At 40.9% G+C, this 24492-nt stretch overlaps 2 protein-coding genes, 1 long non-coding RNA gene and 1 other non-coding gene across 10 annotated transcripts in view; 2 read left to right on the top strand and 2 right to left on the bottom strand.

The window, feature by feature from the left end:
* RCC1L (RCC1 like) overlaps positions 1-9976 on the bottom strand; it is a 36023-nt gene extending 26047 nt beyond the window's left edge. Inside the window, exons 1-2 of one of the 3 annotated variants that reach the window (XM_006201357.4) lie at positions 9535-9976; positions 1775-1904 (exon numbers count right to left, since the gene is read on the bottom strand). In XM_006201357.4, the coding sequence (XP_006201419.1) occupies positions 1775-1904; positions 9535-9852 (448 nt within the window). In that variant the 5' untranslated portion in view covers positions 9853-9976. The remainder of the gene's footprint in view (positions 1-1774; positions 1905-9534) is intronic. The other 2 variants (XM_072943081.1, XM_072943082.1) reach the window with 2 other exon arrangements.
* Positions 9977-15057: 5081 nt separating this feature from the next.
* On the top strand, positions 15058-15160 carry LOC116284254 (U6 spliceosomal RNA). Its single transcript, XR_004194020.2, has one exon. It is a non-coding gene; the product is annotated as a U6 spliceosomal RNA (small nuclear RNA).
* A 1186-nt stretch (positions 15161-16346) lies between these two features.
* Positions 16347-21243, bottom strand: LOC140687129 (uncharacterized). Of its 2 annotated transcripts, none has more exons than XR_012061252.1 (4): positions 21191-21243; positions 20552-20733; positions 19346-19420; positions 16347-16609 (listed from the first exon to the last, which is right to left on the bottom strand). It is a non-coding gene; the product is annotated as an uncharacterized lncRNA (long non-coding RNA). The 2 variants fall into 2 exon arrangements; XR_012061251.1 differs by lacking the exon at positions 21191-21243 and adding an exon at positions 20951-21109.
* The window catches only part of LOC102539151 (general transcription factor II-I repeat domain-containing protein 2), a 43166-nt gene continuing 39409 nt past the window's right edge, over positions 20736-24492 (top strand). For 2 of the 4 annotated variants that reach the window (XM_031687358.2, XM_031687359.2), the window contains exon 1: positions 20736-20942. The gene's annotated coding sequence lies outside the window, so the exon portion shown is untranslated. The remainder of the gene's footprint in view (positions 20943-24492) is intronic. The other 2 variants (XR_012061250.1, XM_031687360.2) reach the window with 1 other exon arrangement.

Genomic DNA, 24492 nt, shown 5'->3' on the forward strand with positions numbered 1-24492 from the left:
ACAATATTGTGTTAGTTTCTGGTGTACAGCACAGTGGTTCAATTATATACATTCTTTTTCACTATAGGTTATTACAAGCTATTGAATATAGTTCCCTGCGCTACACGGTAGGAACTTGTCAGACAGAACTTTCGATTTAGCATGGAATAACTGATTTACCACAATAAGAAAATGCAATTCTAGGCAAAATCAAAGAAATTGAACAATGCTGTCAGCTTGTACAGCCTTATTAGCTGAAAATATACAGTACTTTAAAATACTGAAAACTTACACCTCCCATTACTATCTTCACCAACCCGTAAGGGCCTGGGAAGCAGTCAATATACAACATTTACAGGGACTCTGGCTCTAGATCCAACTACCAACTGACAGGAAACAGAGGACAGGGGATCATGTTAAACGGCACCACGGGGATGCATTCAGCAAACTCCAGACGGGAAATTTCTATAGGATAAACAACACGATTTCTTCCATAAATAAATTTCAAGGAGAAAAAGATTAAAACAAACTCGAAAGACTTAAAATGACTAAACAACCAATTGGAATGTCTGGACTTTATCTGGATCTCGATACAAATACATTTTTAAAAATGAAATAAAAACCTAATGACATTCATGAGACAACTGGCAATTTAAACACTGGATATTTGACAATACTAAGGGATTACACTGTTAATTACTTTTACATGTGATAATGATATTATGTTCATGTTTCTTTAAAAGTGCTTATTTTTCTAGATATATACTGAAATATTTATGAAGAAATACATAATGTTAGTGAGAGGAAAGGCAGGGGAAATGAATGAATCAAGACTGGCGTGAGTTGATGATTGCTGGAGCTGGTAACGGAGCACAAGGTGTGCTATACTATTCTGTCCCTTTCTGTATATGTCTAAAATTGTTCCTAGTAAAAGGTATAAAAAAATGTAATGTGGCATCTTACAGCTAATAAAGACTTCAAAACTAACTTATATAAGAATACTGACAGAAAGTTAAGTGAAAAAAGGCACAAACACAAATGTAAGCTGTAATCAAAATTATATTAAAAATACATTTGCAATAAACAAGTTCATCCTGTATAGCACAGAGAACTAAATTCAGTATCTTGTAGTAACTTACAGTAAAAAAGAATATGAAAACAAATACATGTATATTCATGTATGACTGAAGCACTATGCTGTACACCAGAAACTGACACGACATTGTAAACTGACTCTACTTCAATAAATATGTATATATATACAGAAAAAATCTGCATGTGAACGAGGGAACAGGAAAAATGGGGGGGTATCCAGTATGTATTTCTGAGTATTTATTTTAAAATATGTTTCTTATTGTACTTATAATTTGATGGGCTAATGTCTACTTTTTAAAATGTCATTATAAATCATTTCTAACATTTTTAAAAATTCAAGTTTCAAATATCTGCAATCAAACCATCATCTTAAAGATTTCATTGAATTTTTCCCCCAGACCATATTCTAGGCACTGTAGAATATTTCAGGATATCTCAAAGGTAGGGAAACAAAGGTTATCTCTTGGGCCAAAAAAGAACACCTTTACTTATCAGCAAATGCCCCTTTGCCTACAGGTTCAAAGTCATTACCAAACAGGCTAAAAGATAATCTTGTCTAGATGGTTTCAAACAACATCCCTTTAAAGTCTCCATCGGTTTTGTTGTTAATGGTTTGGTTTATGTAATCGTACTTTTGAAAACCAAAGGGGGCTTTCTCAGACCATTCCCAGCAGAGAGAAACCAAGGTGAGAATACTCACTTTTATCTTTCCGGCTCCTGTGAAATCCAAGCTGAGAATCTTTGTTGAGACCCATTCCCCAAACTTTCGTAACATCCTTGGTTTTAGAGGACAGCAATGTGAATCCATAGCCACAGGCTGCAGATGAAATCTGAAGAAAAAAAAAAAAAAAAACAGAAAACATTGACTGATTTGTGGTATCAAGTTTTCCCAGCAATAAATGACAGGTTGTCTATCCATTCCAAGAACACATACTATTACCATAGAACTACCATTTACTGGGGTGTTTACTATGTGTTAAGTGCCTGATATGTACTAGCTCATTTAATCTTCACAATTACCCAGGGGTCTAGGTATCAAATCATCCCCATTCACCAAGACACAGTCCCACACAGTAGTTAGGTTGAAGACTCCCTTAGTGTGAATCTCGGCAAGACCACAGGGTTTACAGCTGGTAGACCCTTACCAGCTGTGTGCCCTGAGATAGACTGCTTAACTTCTCTGTGTTTCCCTCTATGCAAAATGGAAATAATAGTGCTTCTCTTATTGGGTGGTTGTGAGGACTAAACGAGTTAATATAGTTAAAGCCCTTAGAGTAAACAGTACCTGACTTAATCTAAGCGCTATGTAATGTACTTGTCATTGGCGGCAGTAGTAGTGTTTGGTAGATGAGAACATCAAGGCTCCTAGAGATTAAGTAACTTGCTTAATACAGTCACACAGCCAGTAAGTGGAAGCTGCCTGACCGCAGAGTGCATGCTCTTAACCCCGATGCTACACCGTTACGTTCTCAAACCACCATCACCATGAAGAAGAATTAGTCTTACAGCTACGGTGAATAGAACATGAACATAACACGTTAACAGGGCCAGCGTCCCTGCTGGGTGTTTTACCCACATTGTTATCGATCCCCACCCTCACTGACCAGATGAAGAAACTGAGGCTGCACTGGGGCCGGAAGCAAACCAAAGGTAGCCTGGCTTTAGGGTCAACCCCCTTTCCATGATGCCCAGAGTGGCCACCTTCCCAGCTGGTCTGAGATCATCCTGGTTTACACCTGATGTCACAAAGTTCACTCTCAAGCTAATGATGACAAATTACACGGTCACCCTAATGATCCCCCTCTATCTCCTGGCCGCTTAGTCTACCAAAGGCCTATGTAGTCAATCTCAGAGACTACATGGAAACCTAACCTAACCCTGATGAAAAGGCCAACTTACCACTGATAACAAATGTGAGGATTTTTTTTAATTCCATCATTTCTTGAAGAAAGCTAAGTATTTCTTTTACATTTGGTGACTTGTTTAATCAAGTCATCCGAAAGTTGCATACCCCCCCTTTGCCTTTTGACATTTTCTCTCGTAACAGTCACATGGAACCTATACACATGCATCCTTGTATTAGTCAAAAACACCTCAGTTCTCTGGCCTTCTGGGATGGTTCCAGCTTCACAGAAATGACCCACTGGGCAGGCAGGAGCCAGCCCCTGACCATAAAGCAGGAAACATAGAAAAGAAGTCAGTTCAAAGCTGATGCCCAGCACATTATGGTTATTCTCATTGCTTGTGGTGTCTGTTTACTCAACATGCAACAAATATTTGGTAAGCACCTACAACATCATTAAATCTGCTAATACATGAAAAGGCTTTGAATCCCTGTCAGCATTAAGTAATGTTAAAATAATGTGGCAGGAGGAGACTTTCCAACTATGGTGGTAGGAAAGGCTAGCAAACCTCTTCCTCAAAAAACAAGTATAAAACTGGACAAAACTGCAAAAGAAAAAAACACAACCATTTCAGGGCTCAAGAAATCAAAGGCAAATAAATTGAGAAATTACTCATAAAAGACTGCTAGGACTACAGGTGAGAAACCAGGGGTTCTGGACTACTCCATCTACCCCAGCTCAGCCAGCACAGAAGTTTCAAAAGGGCAGGGCTGGCCGTGAAAACCGTCAGCTTTGTTGCCACAAAGGACTGACTGAATTTGGAGTAGAGGGTGAAAACTCATGCCCTACAGCAAACTCAGTAGGAAACAAACAAGGAAGATCCACAACTCACTCCTGATGTGGGAGCAGGGGGAGGCAGGCCAATCCGAAATTTAATGAGAAGGTTCTAGAAATCAGAGACCCAGAGAAGGCTCTCCACACATGCGTGGCTGGCTGGGAAACTACACAATGGAAGAGAGGAGCCCTGAGCTCCCAGGGGAAGGAAAGCTGAGGCAGACTTGAGATCAGGCTGAACTTTGCTTGTGGTCCCCAATCCACACACAGAATCAAAGGTGGAGGGTAGAAACCTTTTATGCTCAAGGTGTTTGACCACAGCTTCTGCCCAAATCACTGTCTGACCACAAAGGTACGCAGGTAAGGGGCAACCCTCAAGGAGTCTGGCTTAAAAAAAAAAAAAAGAAAGAAAGAAAAAAAGAGGCAGCAGGTTGGGGTGGAGGGGAGATGGGGGGATACAAAACAAAAACACAAGCAGACAATAGTGGCCACACACAGTGGGGGAGACTGACTCCACAGATTATGTCCATAGAAGTTACCCAGAAAGGTGGAGGTGGGGGACATCAGAATCCAAAGTTGCTATACCATCAAAAAGTCCAGCTTTCAATAAACAAATACAAGACACGCAATGAAGTATGACCTACACAGAGGAGGGGAAAGCAACAGAAACTAAGTGGACCTACATGTTGGATTTATCAAAAACTTCAGTGAACTACTGCTCAAAGAATATTTTTAAACCATGTTTAAAAAGCTAAAGGAAAATATGATGACAATGACCCAACAAATATGGAATCTGAATACAGAAATAAAAGCATTAAAAGCCCAAATGGAAATTCTAGGGTTGTAAGGTATAATAACCAAATTTTAAAATTCACTATATAGACTCAATAGCAGATTTGAGATGGCAGAAGAAAGAATCAGTTATGTTGAAGAAATACCAATAGAAAGTGTTCATTCTGAAAAATAGGGGAGAAAAGTCAACAGTGCCTCAAAAACTTGCAACACAACATCCAGTGTATCAACATCTATGTGATGGGAGTCTTGAAAAAGAGAGAGGAAGAGGCAGAAAAATATACTTACAGAAATAGTAACAGAAAAATTACCCAATTTTAGGGAAAAAACATAAATCTACAGATTGCTCAACAAATCACAGCTAAATTGTTGAAAGAAAAAGAAAATTTTGAAAGCATCAAAAGAAAATGGACTCATCAAGTACAAGGGAACACCAATAAGATTAACAGTTGACTTCCCATTAGAAACAATGGAGAACAGAAACCAGTAGAATGATATATTCACAGTGCTGGAAGACAAAAACCATCAACCAAGAATTAATTCTATATCCAGCAAAACTATTGTTTAAAAAAAAAAAAAGGAGATGAAATAAAGACATTCCCAAAGATTGAGAGAAGCCACTGATAGCAGACCTGATTCAACAAGTAGTAAAGAAAGCCTTCAGACTCAAAGAAAATGACAGCAGATGGTAACTAGAAGTCACAAGAATGAAGAACACCAGTGAAGGTAATTGTAAAAAACACTGCATAAGTTTTTTTCTCTTTTCACCTCTTATATGATTTAAAAGACAACTCCATAAAGTAATAATTATAAAATTGTACTGTTAGGACTCAAAATATATAAAGATGTAATATATATCACAATAACCACACAAAGGAGAGAAGAGGAAATGCAGCTATGTTGGAACAAAGCTGCTATAGTCTTTTCAGAATTAGTTTCCTATTAACTTAAAATAGATTGTTATAAATTAAGATATGATATACTATAATCCCAAGAGTAATCACTAAAAAAACAAACAACTCCAAAAATATAGTAAAAGGATCCACTAGAAAAACACCTATTTAATACAATATAAGGCAGCAAAGGAAGAATAGAGAAACAAAAAAAGACATAAAAACAAATAACGAACTGGCAGATGTAATCCAACCATATTAGTAATTACATTAAAAGGACATGGATTGAGAGAAAATGGTGAAGCAACAAGTACATTGGCAAACATTGGCAGAATCAACTCTTCAACTCTGGAAATTAGCCAAAGACCTAAAGCAATCTGGGGAATGTTTACTCAAGAAAAGTAGCTGAATCTTAGTAAGGCCAATAACCTTTATAGCATTTTAACTTGACCTATTCCCATCCACCTCTCTTCAGCTACTGAAAACAAAGAGCTCACAGATACAGTGAAAACCAGCAGTCTGGAAGCCATTAGATGAGGAAAAACAGGACTAGAGCAATTTCAAAGTCTGATTCCCAGAGAATTCTCATTTGATCTGCCTAGTGGTTCCCTGGAAGACCCCAATCACAAGGCTCTATTTTTGTGACCTGACCCAGGTATCATCTAGTACAAACAGCCTTTTCCCCAAGGATGTTTGCTTATGACAGTCAGAGGCTAATGATAACACTGCAGCTGCCTGAGGTGGTGGATTAACAGTTGGGGCAAATAGCTTAATCAAGAAGCTATCAACTAACTTGACCTGACAGCTATAGTACACTCCATCCAAACAACAGCAGAATACAGTTACTTCTCAAACACACGTGGAACATTCTTCAGGACAGATCATATGCTAGGCTATAAAACAAAGTCCCAATATGTTTTAAAGGACTGAAATTAAGCAAAGTATGTTTTGTAACCACAAAAGAATTAACCTGGAAACCAACAAATAAAGAAATTAGGAAAAACATAAATATCTGGAAATTATACACTTCTAAGTAACTCAGGGGTCAAAGAAATCAACAAAGAAATTTAAAAATACTTCAAGGTGAATGAAGATCAAAATACAACATATCAGGACGTATGAGCTGCAGCTAAATAGTGCTTAAAGAGGAAATTTTAGCTATAAACACCTACATTAGAAAAGAAGAAAGATCTCACCAGTAGCCTAACCTTCACCCTCAAGAAATTAGAAAAGAAGAGCAAACTAAACCCAAAGCAAGCAGAGAAAGAAAATAATAAAATTTCAACTGGAAATCAATGAAACAGAAAAACCAATAGAGAAAATGGATTAAATCAAATGTTGGTTCTTTCAAAAGACTAACAAAGTTGACAAATCTTTAGCTAGACTGACCAAGGTAAAAAGAGAGAAAATAAAAATGAACAAAATCAGAAATGAAAGAGGAGACATCACTAACCCACTAACCCACCAACCCTACAGAAATTCAGATTATAAGCAAATACTGAAAACTTTATGCCAACAAATTAGATAACTGGCATAAAATGGAAAAATTCCCAGAAAGACACAAAGCACCAAAGCTGACTCACAAAAAAACAGAAAAATTTAATATACCTATGACAAGTTTTTAAAAGTTGAATTAGTAATTTACAAAGTTCTTCCTACAAAGAAAAGCCCAGCCAGGTCCAAATGACTTACTTCACTGGTGAACTCTACCAAACATTAAAATAAGAAATAATACCAATTCTTTACAAACCTTCCCAGAAATCCATTTTATGGGGCCAGTAATACCCTGATCTCAAAACCAGAGAAGGGTATCACAAGGAGAAAAAAAAAAACCCTCAAAAAATATTAGCAAACCAAATCAAGTAATCTACAAGGGATTATTCACCATGACCAAGTAGAATTTATCCCAGAAATTCAGTTGGCTTAGTAGCCAAAGAGCAACTAATGTAATATATTCTATTAATAGAATAAAGGATAAAACACATGATCACCTAAATAGACATTTAAAAAGCAGCTGACAAAATCTAATCCCTATTCATAATTTGAAAAAAAGAAAAGAAACTCTCAACAAAGCAGGACAAGGGAACTTCCTCAACTTGACAAAAGGCATCTATGGAAAACTTACAGTTAATGTCATAATTAATGGTCAAAGACTGAATACTGTCTCCCTAACAACAGGAACAAGGGAAGGATGCCACTTCAATGCTGTACTGAAGGTTCTATCCAGTGCGATCAGGCAAGAAAAAGAAAGAAAAGGTTTCCAAATTGGAGATGAAGATGTAAAACTGTCTTTATTCACAGACAACCAGACAATGGGATCCTGTACGTAGAAAATCCTAAGGAATACACAAAAAGCTATATAACTAATAAGTTTGGTAAAGTCACAAAATATGAGGTCAAAATACAAAAACCAATTGTATTTCTATGTAAAAATAGTGAACACTCCAAAAATGAAATTAAAAATACAATTCTCTTCAAAAGAGCATCAAAAAGGAAAAACACATAGGAATAAATTTAACAAAAGAAGTGCAAGACTTGTATACTGAAAACTACAAAAACATAGTTGGGAGAAATTAAAGACCTAATTAAAGGGGGAGACATTCCATGATCACAGATTGGAAGACTCAAAACTGCTTAGAGAGCATTTGTGCCCAAATCGATCTACAGATTCAATGTAATCACTATCAAAATCCCAGCAGGTATTTTTGCAGAAATTGACAAGCTAATCCTAAAATTTGTATGGAAAAGTAAAAGACCCAGAAAAGCCACAAGTTAACACTTCCCAATTTCAAAACCAATTATAAAGCTACAATAATCAAGAGAGTGTAGTTTTAGCATAAGGGTAAACATATAGATCAATGGAACAGAGCTGAGAATTCAGAAATAAACCCTTACATTTACAATCACCTGGTTTTCACGGAAGTGCCAAGACAATTCAATTAAGAAAAGGACAGTGTTGTCAACTAATGATGATAGGACAAATGGATAGCCACATGCAAAAACGATACACATCACCATACCTTACCCAGCACCGCAACACAAAAATCAGCTCAAATGGCTGGCTCACAGACCTAAATCGGAGAAACAGTACTATGAAGTTGCTGGAGAAAACACAGGAAAATTATTTTTCTGATCTTGGGTTAGGCAAAGATTTCTTAGATACACAAAAAATACCATACACAGCAGAAAAACTGACCAACTGAATTTCATAAACATGTAAAACTTTTGCTCCTCAAAGGACACTATTAAGAAAATAAAATCCACAGACTGGCAGAAAATACTTGCACATATTACAGATGAGATAAAAAGTACCTATATTCAGAATACATAAGTAACTCTTACAATTCAGTATTAAGAAGTCAAAAAACCCAATTCTTCATTCATCTGGAGCTTAAATTCCGTTCTTCTCGATCTTCCCTTTTCGGGCAAAAGATCATTTGATATCCTTGATATCCATTCATTTTTGCTCTTTTTTGTGTTGGCTGCGGAGATAAGCCGCCCTCCGGTAGCTGTTCTTTGCTACGGTCTTTTAAAATCTGAGCCAACTCAGGGGCCTCCTGTTCAACCATTTCAGCGTATTTAGACCTTTCATCCTTCCTCTCATTCCTGTTAACCTTCCATCCTTCCTCTCATTCCTGTTAACCTTCCTTTCAGAATTGTTCACCAACTCCAGGCAGCTCACGTTTTCTCTGACCTTTTGAGGTCGGCTTTCCTAACATCAGAACTTCTGGAGTCAGAGTGGTCCGACCGCGAATCCCACCCCTACCAGTCGTAGGGCCGCCTCTTAACCTCTCTGAGCCTCCCTTTTCTCCCCTGTAACTGTGGTGCCAACTCCGACTCCCGAGGAGACGTGCGAACGCCGAGAGCCGGGCACACCTGGCACGTTTTGGCCACTGGACAAATGCTGGCAGCGCCCTAACGCTTTCCCCGCCCCAGGCTGCAGCCCGCTCGAGAGTGTTCCTCGCCGAAGTTTGTGCACCCAGCGTCGCCAACTTCTCCAGAAGGGCCGAGTGCCTCGGGAGGAGCGGCGGAGGCCGGAGGGTGAATCGGAGGGAGGGAGAGAGGGAGAGAGGGAGAGTGGGAGCCGCGGCCCGCACCTTTTGGTCCAGTTCCAGGCGGTAGGGCACAGGCTGGATCCTGCGGCGCGGCCGCGAGCCGGGGCGGGACTGGGGCCTGGAGCTGGGCAGCACGAAGGTGGGGACGCCCAGCGCCCCCGAGAAGCTAAAGCCCCACACGAAGATGCGGTCTGCGCGGGCCGCACGCTCGCCCACGTACTGGAACACGGGCGCGTCAGCCTCGGCCTCCGCCGCCTCGCGCCGGCTCCGGGAGCGCCCGGCCGCCGTCCAGTGCCCTCGCCCCGGCCCGCTCAGCCGACGCCCGAGTCGCGCCCTCACCGCCAACGCAGCCAGCGCCATCCTCCGCTTCACGCCTCAGGGGCTCCTGGGCGCCGCCATATTGGTAACCCTTGACCCCAGGCCCGGCGGAAGAACCGGCGGCCACGCTTACTACTGGCTGAAGGAAAAGGCGCTGAGGGCAGCCAATGGTTCAGGGAGGTAGGAGGGCTGGCTGGGCGGAGCCAGGTACTCAGACCTTAAGTGACCCAACCTGGGGGACAGGGCCTGTCCCTGTCCACCTAGTGCACGACCTGTCTCTTAGCTAAGGGCAGCTGGCCTAACTCACTCCCCTCCCCGCGCCACGCACCTTTGCTGAGCACGTTCCCCGACTTGGGCGGGTGCTTTCATTTTGCAGGTCCCTCTGCTTCGCAATCAGAAGAGGTAAAACTGAAGAGGTTGCCTACTCTGTGCAACTCCTTTATAGTGCTCTCTTGTATCTTGTTTTACTCCCTTTGCCACTGTCCCTCGTCATTTCTTACTTGGCCTCGTTGCCACTGTTCCCGCTCCAAGGCCATCCAGCCCCTGCTCCAGCCACAGTGAGCTCCCTGCTATATTCGACAGCGCGTCCTGCGCCCAGCGTCACCTCGCCCCACCACCCCTCACTCCACTTGAGTCAGGTGACTCTACTTGTAATTTCTGAACCCCAGAGATGTTCCAGGCCTCCCTACTTTGCACATAGTGCCTCGAATGCCCTCCCCACTCCCCTCCTTTCCCTGCAGATGTCTGGCAAACTCCTGCTCATCGCCTAAGATTCATGATTGATTTGGGAGTCTAGGGACCTGGACTCCTGTCTTGGATCTCTAGTGACTTGCAATGTTGCGTTGGTGTTACTGACCCAGGCCCTTGGACTCTCAATAGAAACTGGTAAGAGGTCAGACAAGACATGCAGGCAAGGCTTTATGGGGACTCAGCAGGAAGGAGTAAAAACAAGTAACAGGTGCCCTTGCTCACTCCCTGAGTCTGGGCGAGCTAGTCCCTTAAGTGGGGTAACAACAGGGGCGGGTCCCTGGGCTGAGCAGGAGGCATAGCTTAGTTGGCCTGCCCACCTCCTTGGTGGTGCTGTGTGCAGGGATCGTGCGCAGTACCCTGCTTTTCCTCCTGGCGCCTCAGGAGTGTCAGTTGATTTGTGGCCTTTTTGTATCTTATTGTTCATAGTTTCCCCAACTGGACATGCGTGCAGTTACTTCTAGTCCTTTGTAGTTCCCTTTTATTCTGTTGCTGGGGGAGTCATTTGCCCAGGTGCAAGCACTCGGGTAAGTGGTCCCAGGTCCCATCCTATCTCACTGGGAAATTGTCTCTTATCTGGATCTCACCTCTAAAATGAGGGCATTAAAAAAATCAATACATAAAATACAAAATGTTTTAAATAAAAAGGATGTTTGGACTTTATGGCCTCTAGGAGCTCTTGCAGTCCATTGTGATCAACGACAGTCGTTCCTGAACATTAGTCCCAAACGTCGAGGGCAAACTTTCTTTTTTTCCCTCCTCTTAATTCCTTTTCTCTCCTTGTCGTTATATGCTTGATAACTGTGCCAACTTTAATAATATAACAGCCAGTTATTTTGCCAGCAAAAGTGAGCTTATTTAAGAAGAGCTGAGGAACTTCAATTTGGGATGTGAGAACTATGCCATAGACAAACCCAGAGGACAGGAAAGAACTTGCTTTTACTGGGAAAAGGACATAATTGGGAGGGGCTGTGATAACCAAAGAGTCCACTGGAGGAAGCTGGGAGTCCCACTTACGGAGGCTTCTTGCCTGTTGGTTAGGCTGCCGGTCTCTGGCTGGGCCGTCAGTGGGTGGAGAGTTTTCTTCCTGCTGGATAGTAAAGTAGAGGAACCTTCCTGTGGGAAATGTAGGCAAGGTCTCTTCCTTTTTGGAGTAATTGATGATGCATGTTGGGGTAAGAGAGTGCCCCCTACAGACCTGTCCCAACTCCAATTTTAGCTGTTTCATTAATTCCACACCTGGAACTAATCTAGTTCTAATCTACTCCCAAAACTAGTTCAAATTACTTTGTTGTCCTGGAACATGCCTTGTATTCAGTCTATGAAACATAGTTTACTGTTCTGTGGTGAAACATGGTCAATGTTTTACATTCTGTGGGGCTATTTTAAACAGGGTGATGGGGAACACTGACCGATGAGATGCGGTAGCCGTGAGACTGCTCCTCCAACTAGACAATGTAATTAGCCAAAGCTATGAACTCTATCCCGTTTGCACTGAGGTCATGCTTCCCTTGGACTGCTCCCAGTGACTGAAGGAGGCAGGGACAGACAGTCAGGCTGACCTGATCCTGGGAGGCACGGATTCCTCTGATGGGCACCTTAGGCTCAAGGCCTCCCCAGTGATCTTACCTTACCTTTCCTTAGAGTAAACCACAGTGTAGGACACTTTTACCCAGCCTTCCCTCTTTCTCGCTCTCATTTAGAGTCACACTTGCATCGTGGCCTGATGGCTCTCCCAGCTTTCCCAGCAACCCCCCTCACCCACCCCGAGACCCAGCCATTTTCTCTTACAGAGGTACTTCCCTTAGCAAAAGCCTTGCCCATCTAATTCCATCTAAGTGTTGTTAAAGAAACTTCAGCTGAAACTGGAGTCGGTACAGGTCTGTAGCGGAGCTCTCACACCGCACCAGACATCATCAGTTACTCCAAACAAGAACAGACATACTACACCTCCCACAGGGAGGTGCCTCTACCCTCCGGCTGAATAAGAAAACGACTCTCCATCCCCTGACAGCCCAGACCATGAGAGACTGTGGCAGCCCAACCAATGAGAAGCCTCCATACACGGGATTCCCAGCTTCCTCCAATGGACTCTTCAGTTATCACAGCCCCTCCCAATTATCCCCTTTTCCCTATTAAAACAAGTTCCCCCTTCTTGTTACTCTGAGGGACGAGATGGAAGGGCAGACAGCTAAGGTGCTTTCCTGACTTGTGTAACCAGAAAAACAATCTGGTGAGCAAAAGGCTGACGTTAGTACGTACAATGGACAATCTCTCACCCAGTTTTAGGATCTGACCCAGTTCTCAGGCCAGAGTCTAGAAACCATAGGGATAGCTGGGTCTCATTGAAGAAGGACCCTGCAGAGCTGCTCCAAAGTGGAGTCAATGAATATTCTTATCATTTCCCAAAGGAACCTCTGGTTATCTGCCAGAGTTACTACACACTGGAGAAGTGAGAATCAGATCTCCCAAAAGTGGACACAAGGTCTGAGCTGACACTGACATCATAGGACCTGAAACACCACCAAGGCCCCCAGTCAGAGTGAGGGCATATAGAGCCAGGCACTAGTCTCTCCCACCCTCCCTGTGGAAATTTACCTGGTTCCCAGGTACACAGTTGGGACAGACATTCTCAGCAGCTCACACTGGTCCCCTCACCCTGTCTTGACCCAGGAGGTATTAACTGAGAAGACACACTGCATCCCAGGTGGAATTGCAGACCTGGGCACCATCTTCTAAGATGTAAAGGACTCAGAAGTGGTGGTTCCCATCACACTCAGTTCACCTGTTTGGCTCCTGCAAAAACCAGATGGATTGTGGCAGATGACTGTAAACTACTACAAAATTAGCCAAGCGCACAGCCCAAGCATAGCAGCTGTGTCAGGGGTAGTATTTTACTGGAGCAGATAAACACAGTTTCTGGAACTTCCCACGGGATCCTGATCTGGCGAACGGGTTCTTTTCAATCCCCATGGCAAAGAGGGTCAAAAGTAGTTGGCCTCCATATGGAAAGGACAATACTGCTCATTAACTCTCCCTGCTCTCACTCCTGATGCCTCCAAAATGAAGTTTCTGTGCACAAGACTTACTCCACCTCTGCTTTTACTGATAAAGCTGAGACATACATTGATAAAGGAGAATTATGTGAGTATTACTGTATGAGAGTTCTTCAGAAAAATAGAACCAACAGGAGAAACAGGAATCCCACAATTGGCCATCTGTAAGCGGGAGACGCAGGAAAGGCCCTGGTATAGTTCCAGTCTGAGCCTGAGAACCAGAGCAACTATGGTGTAAAGTCCCAGTTCAAGGGCAGAGGAAGACTGATGTCCCGGGTCAAACAGGCAGAGAGAGAGAGAGAAAATTCAATCCTCTTGCCTTTTGGTTCTGTCGGGGCCATCTTCTGTACTCAGTCCACCGACACAAATGCTTAATCTCTTTTAGAAGCATCTTCACAGACACACTCAGAAATGACGTTTAACCACCTCTGGGCATCCTGTGGCCCAGCTGAGTTGACACATAAAATCAACCATCACAATTATTAATATAATTATGAGATATTTATATATATGAAATGCATATATAATTTTCAACTGTTCTTTCATAAGCAGTACTGTCCTTTAATGTCCTTTTATCTAATAAAACCTCCGATTTTTAAAATATATGTTCTTTTACAAACTGGCAATGCTGGTAGATAGTAGGCTGTTTTTTAAAAATCTGTACTTTCTAGAATTAAAATATTGATAACCCTATGTGGGTCTCTTGAATTTCGAGAACATCTTTCTTCTAGGGGATATCCAAAAGAACCAGTCATTGCTTTGAGATTTAAGGGACAAAAGGATGCGGAGACAAACTCTGCAATGTGACTCACCGCCACTGGGTGGCAATGCTTGCCCATCGATTTTGTGGCTCCTGTTAATGGAGAAATGGGTTAAAACAGCCTAAAAGCCGGTTTCTGCCAAAGGAGAGCTGGATTTATAGTCACCACTGGGCTTTTGTATTTTACTAGCAAAGCCTGGTTGATACTACATACTGCCTGTATGCTGGCAAACATTTGCATTTTTATCCAAATTGCTGCTTGGAAAAGATGGTCCTACAGCAAAGTATCAGCTACCCCGAAGTATTAAAATGTCTGCTAATGTTAGCCAAGCTAAATCTCCCCCCACTTATAATGACATTTTCCTGTAGACGTTCTAATTTCTCGGTTACTTGGGGTAGTGGAAATTCTCTAGTTCTGGAAAAAGTGAACTTAATTAGTCTTACGTATTTTAATTTTTAATGTTTAATTATACAATTAATCTATGGTTTTTACCTTTGTAAAAAGAATGTAATAAAACATTATATATGGCTGAGGCTAAAGGCTCCTTTAACCACAGTGCCATATATATCTGGTACCATAGAAAAATACTGTTGTATTTTTGTTATGAGTGTGTGTGTTTTAAAAATTGGGATAATATGTATCCCATTCTACAACTTCATCTTTTCACTCAAAATTATACTGGAGTGCTGGCTTCAGCAGCACATACACTAAAATTAGAACAATACAAGGTTAGCGTGGCCCCTGTGCAAGGATGACACACAAATGCGCGATGTGTTCCACATTTTTTGTACACCAGAAATTGACACATTGTAAACTGACTACACTTTAATTTTAAAAAATGTAAAAAAAAAACTATATTGGAGATACTTTTATTATAATTTGTTTGGACCTACCCCATTCTTTTTCACTCTTAGATGTTAGTATAAATAAACTACATCTCATTTAATCATTCATTTTTTGGTGGACATTTGGGTGGTTTCTATTTTTTTCTATTACATTGAATAATCCTGTACGTGTTCCTTTTGCACTTGTGTGCAGGTATCTCCTGGGTAGACACTGATAGACAGAACTGCTGGGTCATGTAAAATGCTTCTCTAAAAAATTTAGCAGATATTTTCAATTTATTCTCCAAAAGTTGTGCTTCAATAAAATATGGGTGGATTCATTTTTCTATTACCTGACACCTGATACCACCTTTGAAAATGTTTGTCAATCTGATACCTAAAGCCTATCTCATTATTGATTTACTGTGTATTTCTGCAACCTCTAGGAAAGTTGAACATCTGTGGTTTCTAGCATTTCATGTTTCTTTTACTGAGAATTTCTTGTCTATTCATATCCTTGGCCATAGTTCTATTGGGTTGTTTGTCTCATTAATTTATAAAATAATTGGTATATTCTGCATAGAAACTCTCATGTGTTGAAATATTTTATCCTGTCTTTTTTCTTAATTTATGGTGTCTCTTTTCCTCCAAAATTTTATTTTGATGTAGTCAGTTTTATTAACTTTATCTTTAGAGTTTTGCTTTCCGTGTCTTGTTTAGGAAAACTTACCCAAGATAACAAGGATATTCTATAATATTTGTAAAACACTTAATCTAATACTTTTACTTTTTCTATGTAGATTTGGAGTTGATTTTTATGAGCAGCATGAGGCCAGACTGTATATTTCTCAATATTTTTTCAAACATATCTTATTGTCCCAAAATTACTAGGCATTAACATTCTCTATCTGAAGATTTGAAATGCCATTTATAACATATGATAAATTTGCAAATACATTGGTCAATTTTCTGAAAGCTGTTGTTTCTACTGATTTTTTCTTGAACTAATAGGACAAGGTTTCACCTGCTACAACTTTATAATATGCTCTGATTTTTACTCAATCAAATCTACTCTTCTTTGTTCTTTTACAAAATTGCCTTTGCTATTCATAACATTTACTTTTAAATAAATTTTAAAATCATCTTGCCAAGTTGCATTAAAAAAATCCCACTGGGATATTTTATTGGAATTGCATTAAATTCATGAGCTGAGAGAAATTAACTAGGAGAAATGACATTTTACAACCCTGAGTCACACGCACGTGGCGTACTCTAACATTACCACTGGTTTCAGTCATCTGCTTGATGAGTTCAGCTCTCTGCTTGTGGATAAATTCCTTTCAGTTTTCTGAGAAAAGGATCTTCCAACTTTTTAGGGCAGTAGTCTCCAAATTATTGTGATTATGTATTCCTATGGGTAAAATTTGTGAGCATGAAAAAATACAAATTATTTATACATATTATCATATTAATATGTACTTTATGAAATTTTACAAAGAAATTGTTTAAATAATGAGATAAAGATTAAATAAATAATTTTTAAACAAATGTCTTATTTTGTTTTCTAAACCCTGCTCTCATTAAAAATAGTTGCAAAAAAATAAATATAGTATTTGCTAGTAAAAATAGCAGTGGTTAAGATAATTTTAGCAAAAATAATGTGACTATATATGCATAAAATAATTTTAAATTATTTTTCACAACTGAAATGTGAAGGGCTGGCTTTTTTATCAATATGGGTATATAATTTATGTACAATAAACCGCATTCGTTTAAACTATATAGTTTGATGAATTCTGAAAAATGTATTCACTTGTGTGAGCACCACTACAACTGAGATACAGCATAATTCCTTCCCCACAAAAGCATCCTCATGTCCTTTTAGTCAATCCCTTTCTCCAACCTTGTGCTAGGAAATTGATGTTTTCTGCCATTATGAAATGGTTTGCACTTTCTAGAATTATATATATATGAACAATCATAAAATATGGGCTTTTATGTATGGCTTCATTGACTAAGTATGATGATCTTTGGAGATTCCAGGTACCTGTAATTCATTCTTTTTTTTACGGCTGGGTACTATTCCATTATATGTATGTACAATTTGTTATTGATTCACCTGTTGATTGACATTTGGCTTTTTTCCTGCATTCAAATATTACAAATAAAGCTGTTAAGGGTAATTGTATTCACATATATTCCTTTATCTTGAAAAAACAGTTGACTAAGAATGTTTACATCTAACTTCATGAGGTATTTTGGCCTGTGCCCTTCTTTTCTTGTAATGTCTTTGTCTGGTTTTGGTATCATGGCAATGCTGTCCTCATAGAATGAGTTAGAATGTATTTCCTTCTCTTCAATTTTTGGGAAGAGTTTAAGTAGATTTATTTTTACCTTAAATGTTTGGTAGAAATTAACAGTGAAGCCATCTGGGCCTGGAATCTTTATGGGAAGACTTTTAACTAAATTTCAATTTTGTTAATATTTTATTTATTTATGTATTCATTCATTCTTTTTTTGGTGGGGGGAGGTAATTAGGTTTCCTTATTTATTTATTATTAGAGGAGATATTGGGGATTGAACCCAGGACCTCATGCATGCTAAGCATGTGCTCTACCACTTGAGTTACAACCTTCCCCCTTTCAATTTCGTTAATAGATACAGGGCTATTCCAAAGATTTATTTCCCTGATGAAGCTTTGGTAATTTGTGCCTTTCTAGGAATTTGTCCATTTCTCTTTTTTTATTTTTTTAATACTTTTTTAATGGAGGTGCGGGGGTTAAACCCAGGACTTTGTGCATGCTAAGCATGTGCTCTACCACTGAAATGTTCTGCCCTTTCCCTATCCATTTCTCTTAAATTGACAAATTTAGTGCCAAAAACTTCCTCAAACTTTTCCTCATTATCACGTATCTTGTTTGTTTTCTTTGTTTATTTTTTTAGTCATTTTAGGCAAGAGGATAAATTCAATCTTTGTTACTTCATCTTGGCTAGAAGCGTAAGTCAGGACATTTACACTTACTCTAAGATGGAGAGTTACTGGACAGTTTTGAGCAGACGAGTGAAATGAGTTACAAATTACAGAATTCTTCTGATTGCGGTGATAAGAATAGTCTTAAGTGGGTTAAGGGCAGAATCAGGGAGACAAATTAGGAGTCTACTGCAAGAGAGGATGTTGGCCAGGACTAGTGTGGTGGTAGTGGTGGTCAGAAAGTGGCAGAGTCTTGGTAAAGTTAGAGCTGACTGGGTTGTCAGAAGGACTCTTGTCGGGTATGGAAGAAGGAAAGGATGCTTCCAAGGTTTGGAGCCTGAGTAACTGGAAGAATGGAGTGTCACTGAGAAGCAGAAGACTGTAGGAGGAACTGGGAAGAGGGTGGGACAGGTTCTGCTTGAGATGCCTACTCATCCCCCAGGAGAAGATTTCAAAGATTTCAAAGCAGGCAGCTGGTTATACAGGTTGGGATTGAGGGGAATCATATGGGCTGGAGACATTAGAGACATAACCATGTCAATAGTATTTAAGGCCCTGACACTAGATGAGGTTTCTAAAGAATGAGAGTAGAAAGGAAAGAGATCCAAGAATAAACCCTAAGTTACCACACTATGTAAAAGTGGGGGGGGGGGGAGAAGGACCTGCAAAGATTAAGAGAAGTGGTCAGAAATGTAGGCACAACGGAAGCCCAGTGTGGTGTCTTAGAAGCCCAGAGGTGTTTCAAAGAGGATGTAGTGATTGATTTTCAAATGCTGGCAGATCAAGTGGTTCACCAACTGGAAAAGGACTCTAGCAATGTGGTGGCCATTTGTGACCTTGGAAAATAGTTTTAGTGGAGTTATGGGGTTAACTGGAATGGGTTCAAGAAAGAGTGAGAGAAATCAGACAGTACATACACACAAATCTTCTTAATGGCAATCAGAAGAGGTGTATTTTGACATTTTGAACAAACTGTTCAAAACACTGAAACTCCATACAGAAGATTTTAAAGCAGATTAGAAAATTGTTTCCAGGTCAGGTTTTCAAGTATGAAAGTCTTATACTCCTATTCTTTTGGGCAACAAAATAGAATCTATCCTTGTTATTCACTGATTTCATATTTGTGAATTCATCTACTCATTAAAATGTATAGGCAAATTTAAAAGCAACACTCACCCGGCTTTCCCCGCTCATTTGCAGACACAGCAGTGCCCAGAAACAGTTGTTTCGCCTGGTGCTGGGTGCACGTTCCTGGTTGAGGTAGATAGAACAAAGTAATACTCTTGTTTCAGCTCTCACTCTGTAAATACGTGTCCTTTTCCTGGTCTATTCAATGCTACATTTTTTCACATTTTGCGCTTTTTGCTAGTGATTTTGCTATTTAAAATGGTCCTCAAAGGTACTGCTTAAGTGCTGCCTAGTGTTTCTAAGTGCAAAAAGGCTGTGATGTGCCTTACGTGCAAAATAGTTGTGTTAACTAAGCTTCCTTCAGACATGAGTTACAACACTGTTGGCCATGAGTTCAACTAATAACTCGAAAATACACATTAAATACAGTGTCTTTGACACACCCAAAAGACAAGGATATGCATTGACAGGGTCACAAAAATGTCACCACCATAGACTGGCAGAAACCTAATCTTGTATTTCCCCTAGAGCAGAGCTCTGGTTTGTTTATTCAGTGTTTGCTAAGACTTTATGGAACATAACTCTTTTGAATAAGAAGAATCAACGATAACATATTTTCAAACATCTCTTCTAAAAATGGTATCAGAAAAGCAGGCACCATCTCAACTGACTGCTGTTACCTTTACCTTGAAAGGAGGCTTTTTTTAACAGCATTTGTTAGGAAGCATATCTTTGTTAGCCACTTACAGAAAGAAAAAGTGTCAGCAAATTTGGGTGGGACACTTGTCTTTTTCCAAAAGAAAATGTAGAACATATTAGTTTTAGAACAATAAAAAAGAAGGAATGAGAAAGGTGGCTTCAAAAAGAGTGCCTTCAATTGTAATATTTCTCTAAAATAACAAATTAGACACACTGTATTCAATCTAAGCAATGGATAAATATTTGTTATCCTAGACTCCTTTTGGCATGTTTAAAATAAACATGTAACTTAACTTGGATTAAAGAGTGCTATGGTAATATCTGACTATTTGCTAAAGAGCCACCATTATCTGATGGACAGCTCGTGACCGGTTGGTGATGTCACCGACCCCAATCAAAAGGTCAGAACACGCTATTACATAACTCGACGGCTTTAAGGCAGATTCACTGGCCACTGGAATTGGGACCTTACTGCTTTAAAGCTACAAATTGCAATCATGCGAAAGCATCATATTAAAAACAGGAAGAAAGTTCGTCCACGTTTGGGGGCGGTACCGAAGGGGTGAGACCAGACACATGCAGCCACTCATCAAAGGCTGGAGATGGACGAGCAGGTCTGGCCAAGAGCAGAACGGGACTGAGGGCCTTCCAACAAACTCAGTGTGCAGCTGAACTGGCTTCCACAGCACCGGAAACGGCAACTCCCACTTGGGGCGCTGCGGACACACGAGTCGAGGCTGCCTTCCAGGAAGCCAAAAAAAAAAAAAAAGGAAAAGAAAGAGAAAAAGGAGAGATAGTGGAGAGCAGGGCTTCGGCCGCAGCCCACACGCCGCGCCCTCGCCTCTTCGCGGTCGCGGCCGCCGCCCTCGGTCCCCGGCCACTCCCGAGTGGCGCAGCCCTCCGACCCCGCGGCTGGCCGGGCGCTGCCCGCCGGCGGGGACCTCAGGTGCGTACCCCGCCCCCGCCGCAGCCGCCATTAAGAACGGGTGCTTTGCTTGGAACTTTCTCGTCCCGTGGGCCTAGCGGAGGGGAGGCCTGGGGAGGCCACCGGCCTAAGCGCGCGGCAGCAGGCGCCCCCTTCCCCACCGGCCCGGCGGGCCCCCGAACCGGTTCCTCGCGGGCGGGGCCCGAGGAGTGGGGGTGGGGCGGGGAAGCCCTCGCGCGGGGGCAACGGCCTCACCGCGGAACGCGCACCCCTCTCCCTTCTGATTGGCTGAGCGAGGCAGTGGGGGCGGGTGTTGTCGGCCCTGGGCTCTCTAGGGCCCGGTGTGCGTGAGGTCACGCTCCGGCTGGCGTACGTGTGGCTAGCGCGCTGCGTGCGAACGTGCCTGATTGGTTAGGTGGGGGGGCTGTTGCCTGGTAACTGCCCCGGGCTCCTCGGCGGAGTCGTCCCGACACCGCCCCTCACGTCGCGCGGCGAGGGTTTTGTTGTGGGTGTGGTCAGTCGGACTGACCAGTGGCCTGTTTGTTGGCTGAAAACCAATCCAGACCCTGGAAGAAGAGCCTCCAGTCCTAGACTGCAATCTCTCACGATTGTGATTTAGTGATAAAGGAGAAAAAAGGCTTACAGGGCTAGATTTCCTGCCCTTCAAGCCCAAGCTTTGCTGCTTAGTAACTTCATTGACATACGGCATAAAATTCACTCACTTTTATTTGGGGAGGGGGGTAATTTGGCTTATTTATTTACTGTTTTTTTTATTTTTATTTATTTTGGGGGGTAGTAATTAGGTTTTCTTAGATTTACTTTTAATGGAGGTACTGGGTTTTGAACACTCCACCACTGAGCTGTGCCCTCCCCCATTTTCACTTTTCAAAAGTGTATAATTCAATACTTTATTGTTTGTTTATTCACACAGTTGTGCAGCTGTCACCACTAATTCCAGAACATACTCATCACCCAAAAAGAAATCCCATGTCTGTTAGGCAGTAATTCCCCTTTCCCACTCCCACCCTAGCAATCGCTAACGTACTTTGTTTCTATAGCTCTGCCTAGTTACAGACATTTCTATGAATAAAATCAGCATGGGGAGTCTTGGATGTGGCTTTTTTCATTCCTTCTTATGGCTGAATAATAATCCATTGTATGAATATACCACATTTTCATTTTCCATCTATTGGTGGGTGTTTTGGGATTTTTTTCCCCACTTCTTGGCTGTTATGAATATTCCTATGGACATTTGTGTTCACCTTTTTGTGTGGACGTTTTCAACTCAACATAGCAAGGAGTGGAAATTGCTGAGCCAATAATGTCATGTTTTAGTTTTGTGCTGGTAATTTGTAGTTAAACAGGTATCCAGATAAAAGATTGGAAATTGGCAAATTGGGTACTGCTCACAGTGGCAGTTGAAGAATGGCCCAGCCTTTTCTCCTATTTTCTTCCACTTGGAGAGGAGGGCTTGGTCTGTGTGACCGGCCACCTTGCCTTCAGTGGACACAGGGCTTGGTGCCAGGCTACTGCAGGTGCTAATCCACGTGGAGTGGGTCACCATTCTTCCTGCCTATTGTTTAAACCCTGGTGTTTGCTGCCCAGAGCTCTGGGTCTTTGCCCACACCAGCAGCCTGGACAGTCTCTTCCCCTATTCTCAGGCTGCAGAACTTGCTCACATGCCTTCACTCTCATCCCCTAGATGTTGACTAAGGACCCTGGAACATTTCAGGGGTGTTTGGCTTTCATTTTGCCTTTATTACCTGCTATTCTGCAATGTCTGTGCAGGTGTGTCTCACCTGAGAGCGAAGGATGTGGATTTTATTCACCTTTGTTTCCCCCACCTTTTCTTGTCCGTCCTGCCGATTGTGTATGTTTTCACATAGCAGGTGCTCATTACATTTTTTAAAAGTTTAAATATTTAGCTAAGCTAAAATTCTTGACTATTTGTTAATCACTTGAGTAATTTTTTAAATTTTTCTTTTTTATTGAAGTATAGTCAGTTTACAATGCGCCAATTACTGGTGTACAACATAATGTTCCAGTCATACATATACGTATATTCCTTTTCATTATAAATTACTACAACATATTGAACATAGTTCTCTGTGCTGTACAGTAGAAACTGTTCATCTATTTTAAATATAATAGTATCTGCAAATCTCAAACTCCCAGTTTATCCCTTCCCACCCCCTTTCCCCTCAGTAACCACAAGGTTGTTTTCTATGTCTGTGAGTCTGTTACTGTTTTGTAAATAAGTTTGTTTGTGTCATCTCTTTGTATTCCACATATAAGTGGTATCATACGGTATTTTTTCTCTTCCTGGCTTACTTCACTTAGTATGATGATCTCCAGGTCCACCCAGGTTGCTGCAAGTGGCATTCGTTTTATGGCTGAATAGTATTCCATTGTATGTATATATACCACAGCTTCTTTACCCAGGCATCTCTGGTTGGACATTTAGATTGTTTCCATGTCTTGGCTGTTGTAAATAGTTCTGCTATGAACATTGGGGTGCATGTATCTTTTTGAATTAAGCTTTCTCTGGATATATGACCAGGTCATTTTTTGACATTGAAAATACATATTATTTCTGGTTCTCTTCCATACTGCTTGATCATTCCAGAATAGACTACTTCTCGTCTTGAAATTTGTTACACCTTTTTTAGAACATTTTTTTCTAGTTTTGAGATATAAATGACATATAACATTGCATTTGTTTTAGGAGTACAGCATAGTGATTTGAAATATGTATGTGCTGTGAAATGATCACCATAATAAGTCTAGTCAACATCCATCCCCTCACACAGTTACAATTTTTTTCCCTTGTGGTAAGATCTACTCTCTCAGCAACTTTCAAATGTACAATACAGTATTGTTAACTATAGTTATGTGCTATATGTTACATCACAGGAATTTTCTATCGCTGGATTTTGTACTTTTTGACCACTTCCATATGTTTCTGTTGAATGCTGAATAGGGACACTTGGGTTTATAGTTTCCATTTACTGTAGGTCTGGGCTGAGTTGGGGAGAAGGTGGCACCTCGAGAACTTGCTAATTAAAATCAAAGCCTCAGGGACCTTAGAAATTAACATTTGGAAGTGGGGAGGGTATAGCTCAGGGGTAGAGTGTGTGCCTAGCATGCACAAGGTCCTGGATTCAATCCCCAGTTCCTCCATTAAAATAAATAAATAAACCTAATTACCTCCCCCCAAAACAAATAAACAAAAACAATAAATGAACAAATAAAAATTTTTAAATTAATCTTTGGAAAGGAAAATATTGAAACAGTTTAAATAAATAAAGCAGGCTTCTATTTCAGGATTTCAGAGGTTTGATAAATGGTGGATGACATTCCAAATGAGAAAAACTGTTAAGTGGTAGAAATGAATTCTAGATCAGGGATCATTTTTTGTAAAGGGCCAGAGAAGAAATATTTCCAGCTTTGAGGACATGTGGTCTGTGTCACATGCATACAACCCTGCCTTTGCAGGAAAGTGGCCAAAGGGACGCGATAGAAACTCATAAGTATGGCTGTGCTCCAATAAAACTTTATTTACAAAGATAGG

This window comes from Vicugna pacos, chromosome 18 (genome assembly GCF_048564905.1).
Source record: "Vicugna pacos chromosome 18, VicPac4, whole genome shotgun sequence".
Taxonomy (NCBI): domain Eukaryota; kingdom Metazoa; phylum Chordata; class Mammalia; order Artiodactyla; family Camelidae; genus Vicugna; species Vicugna pacos.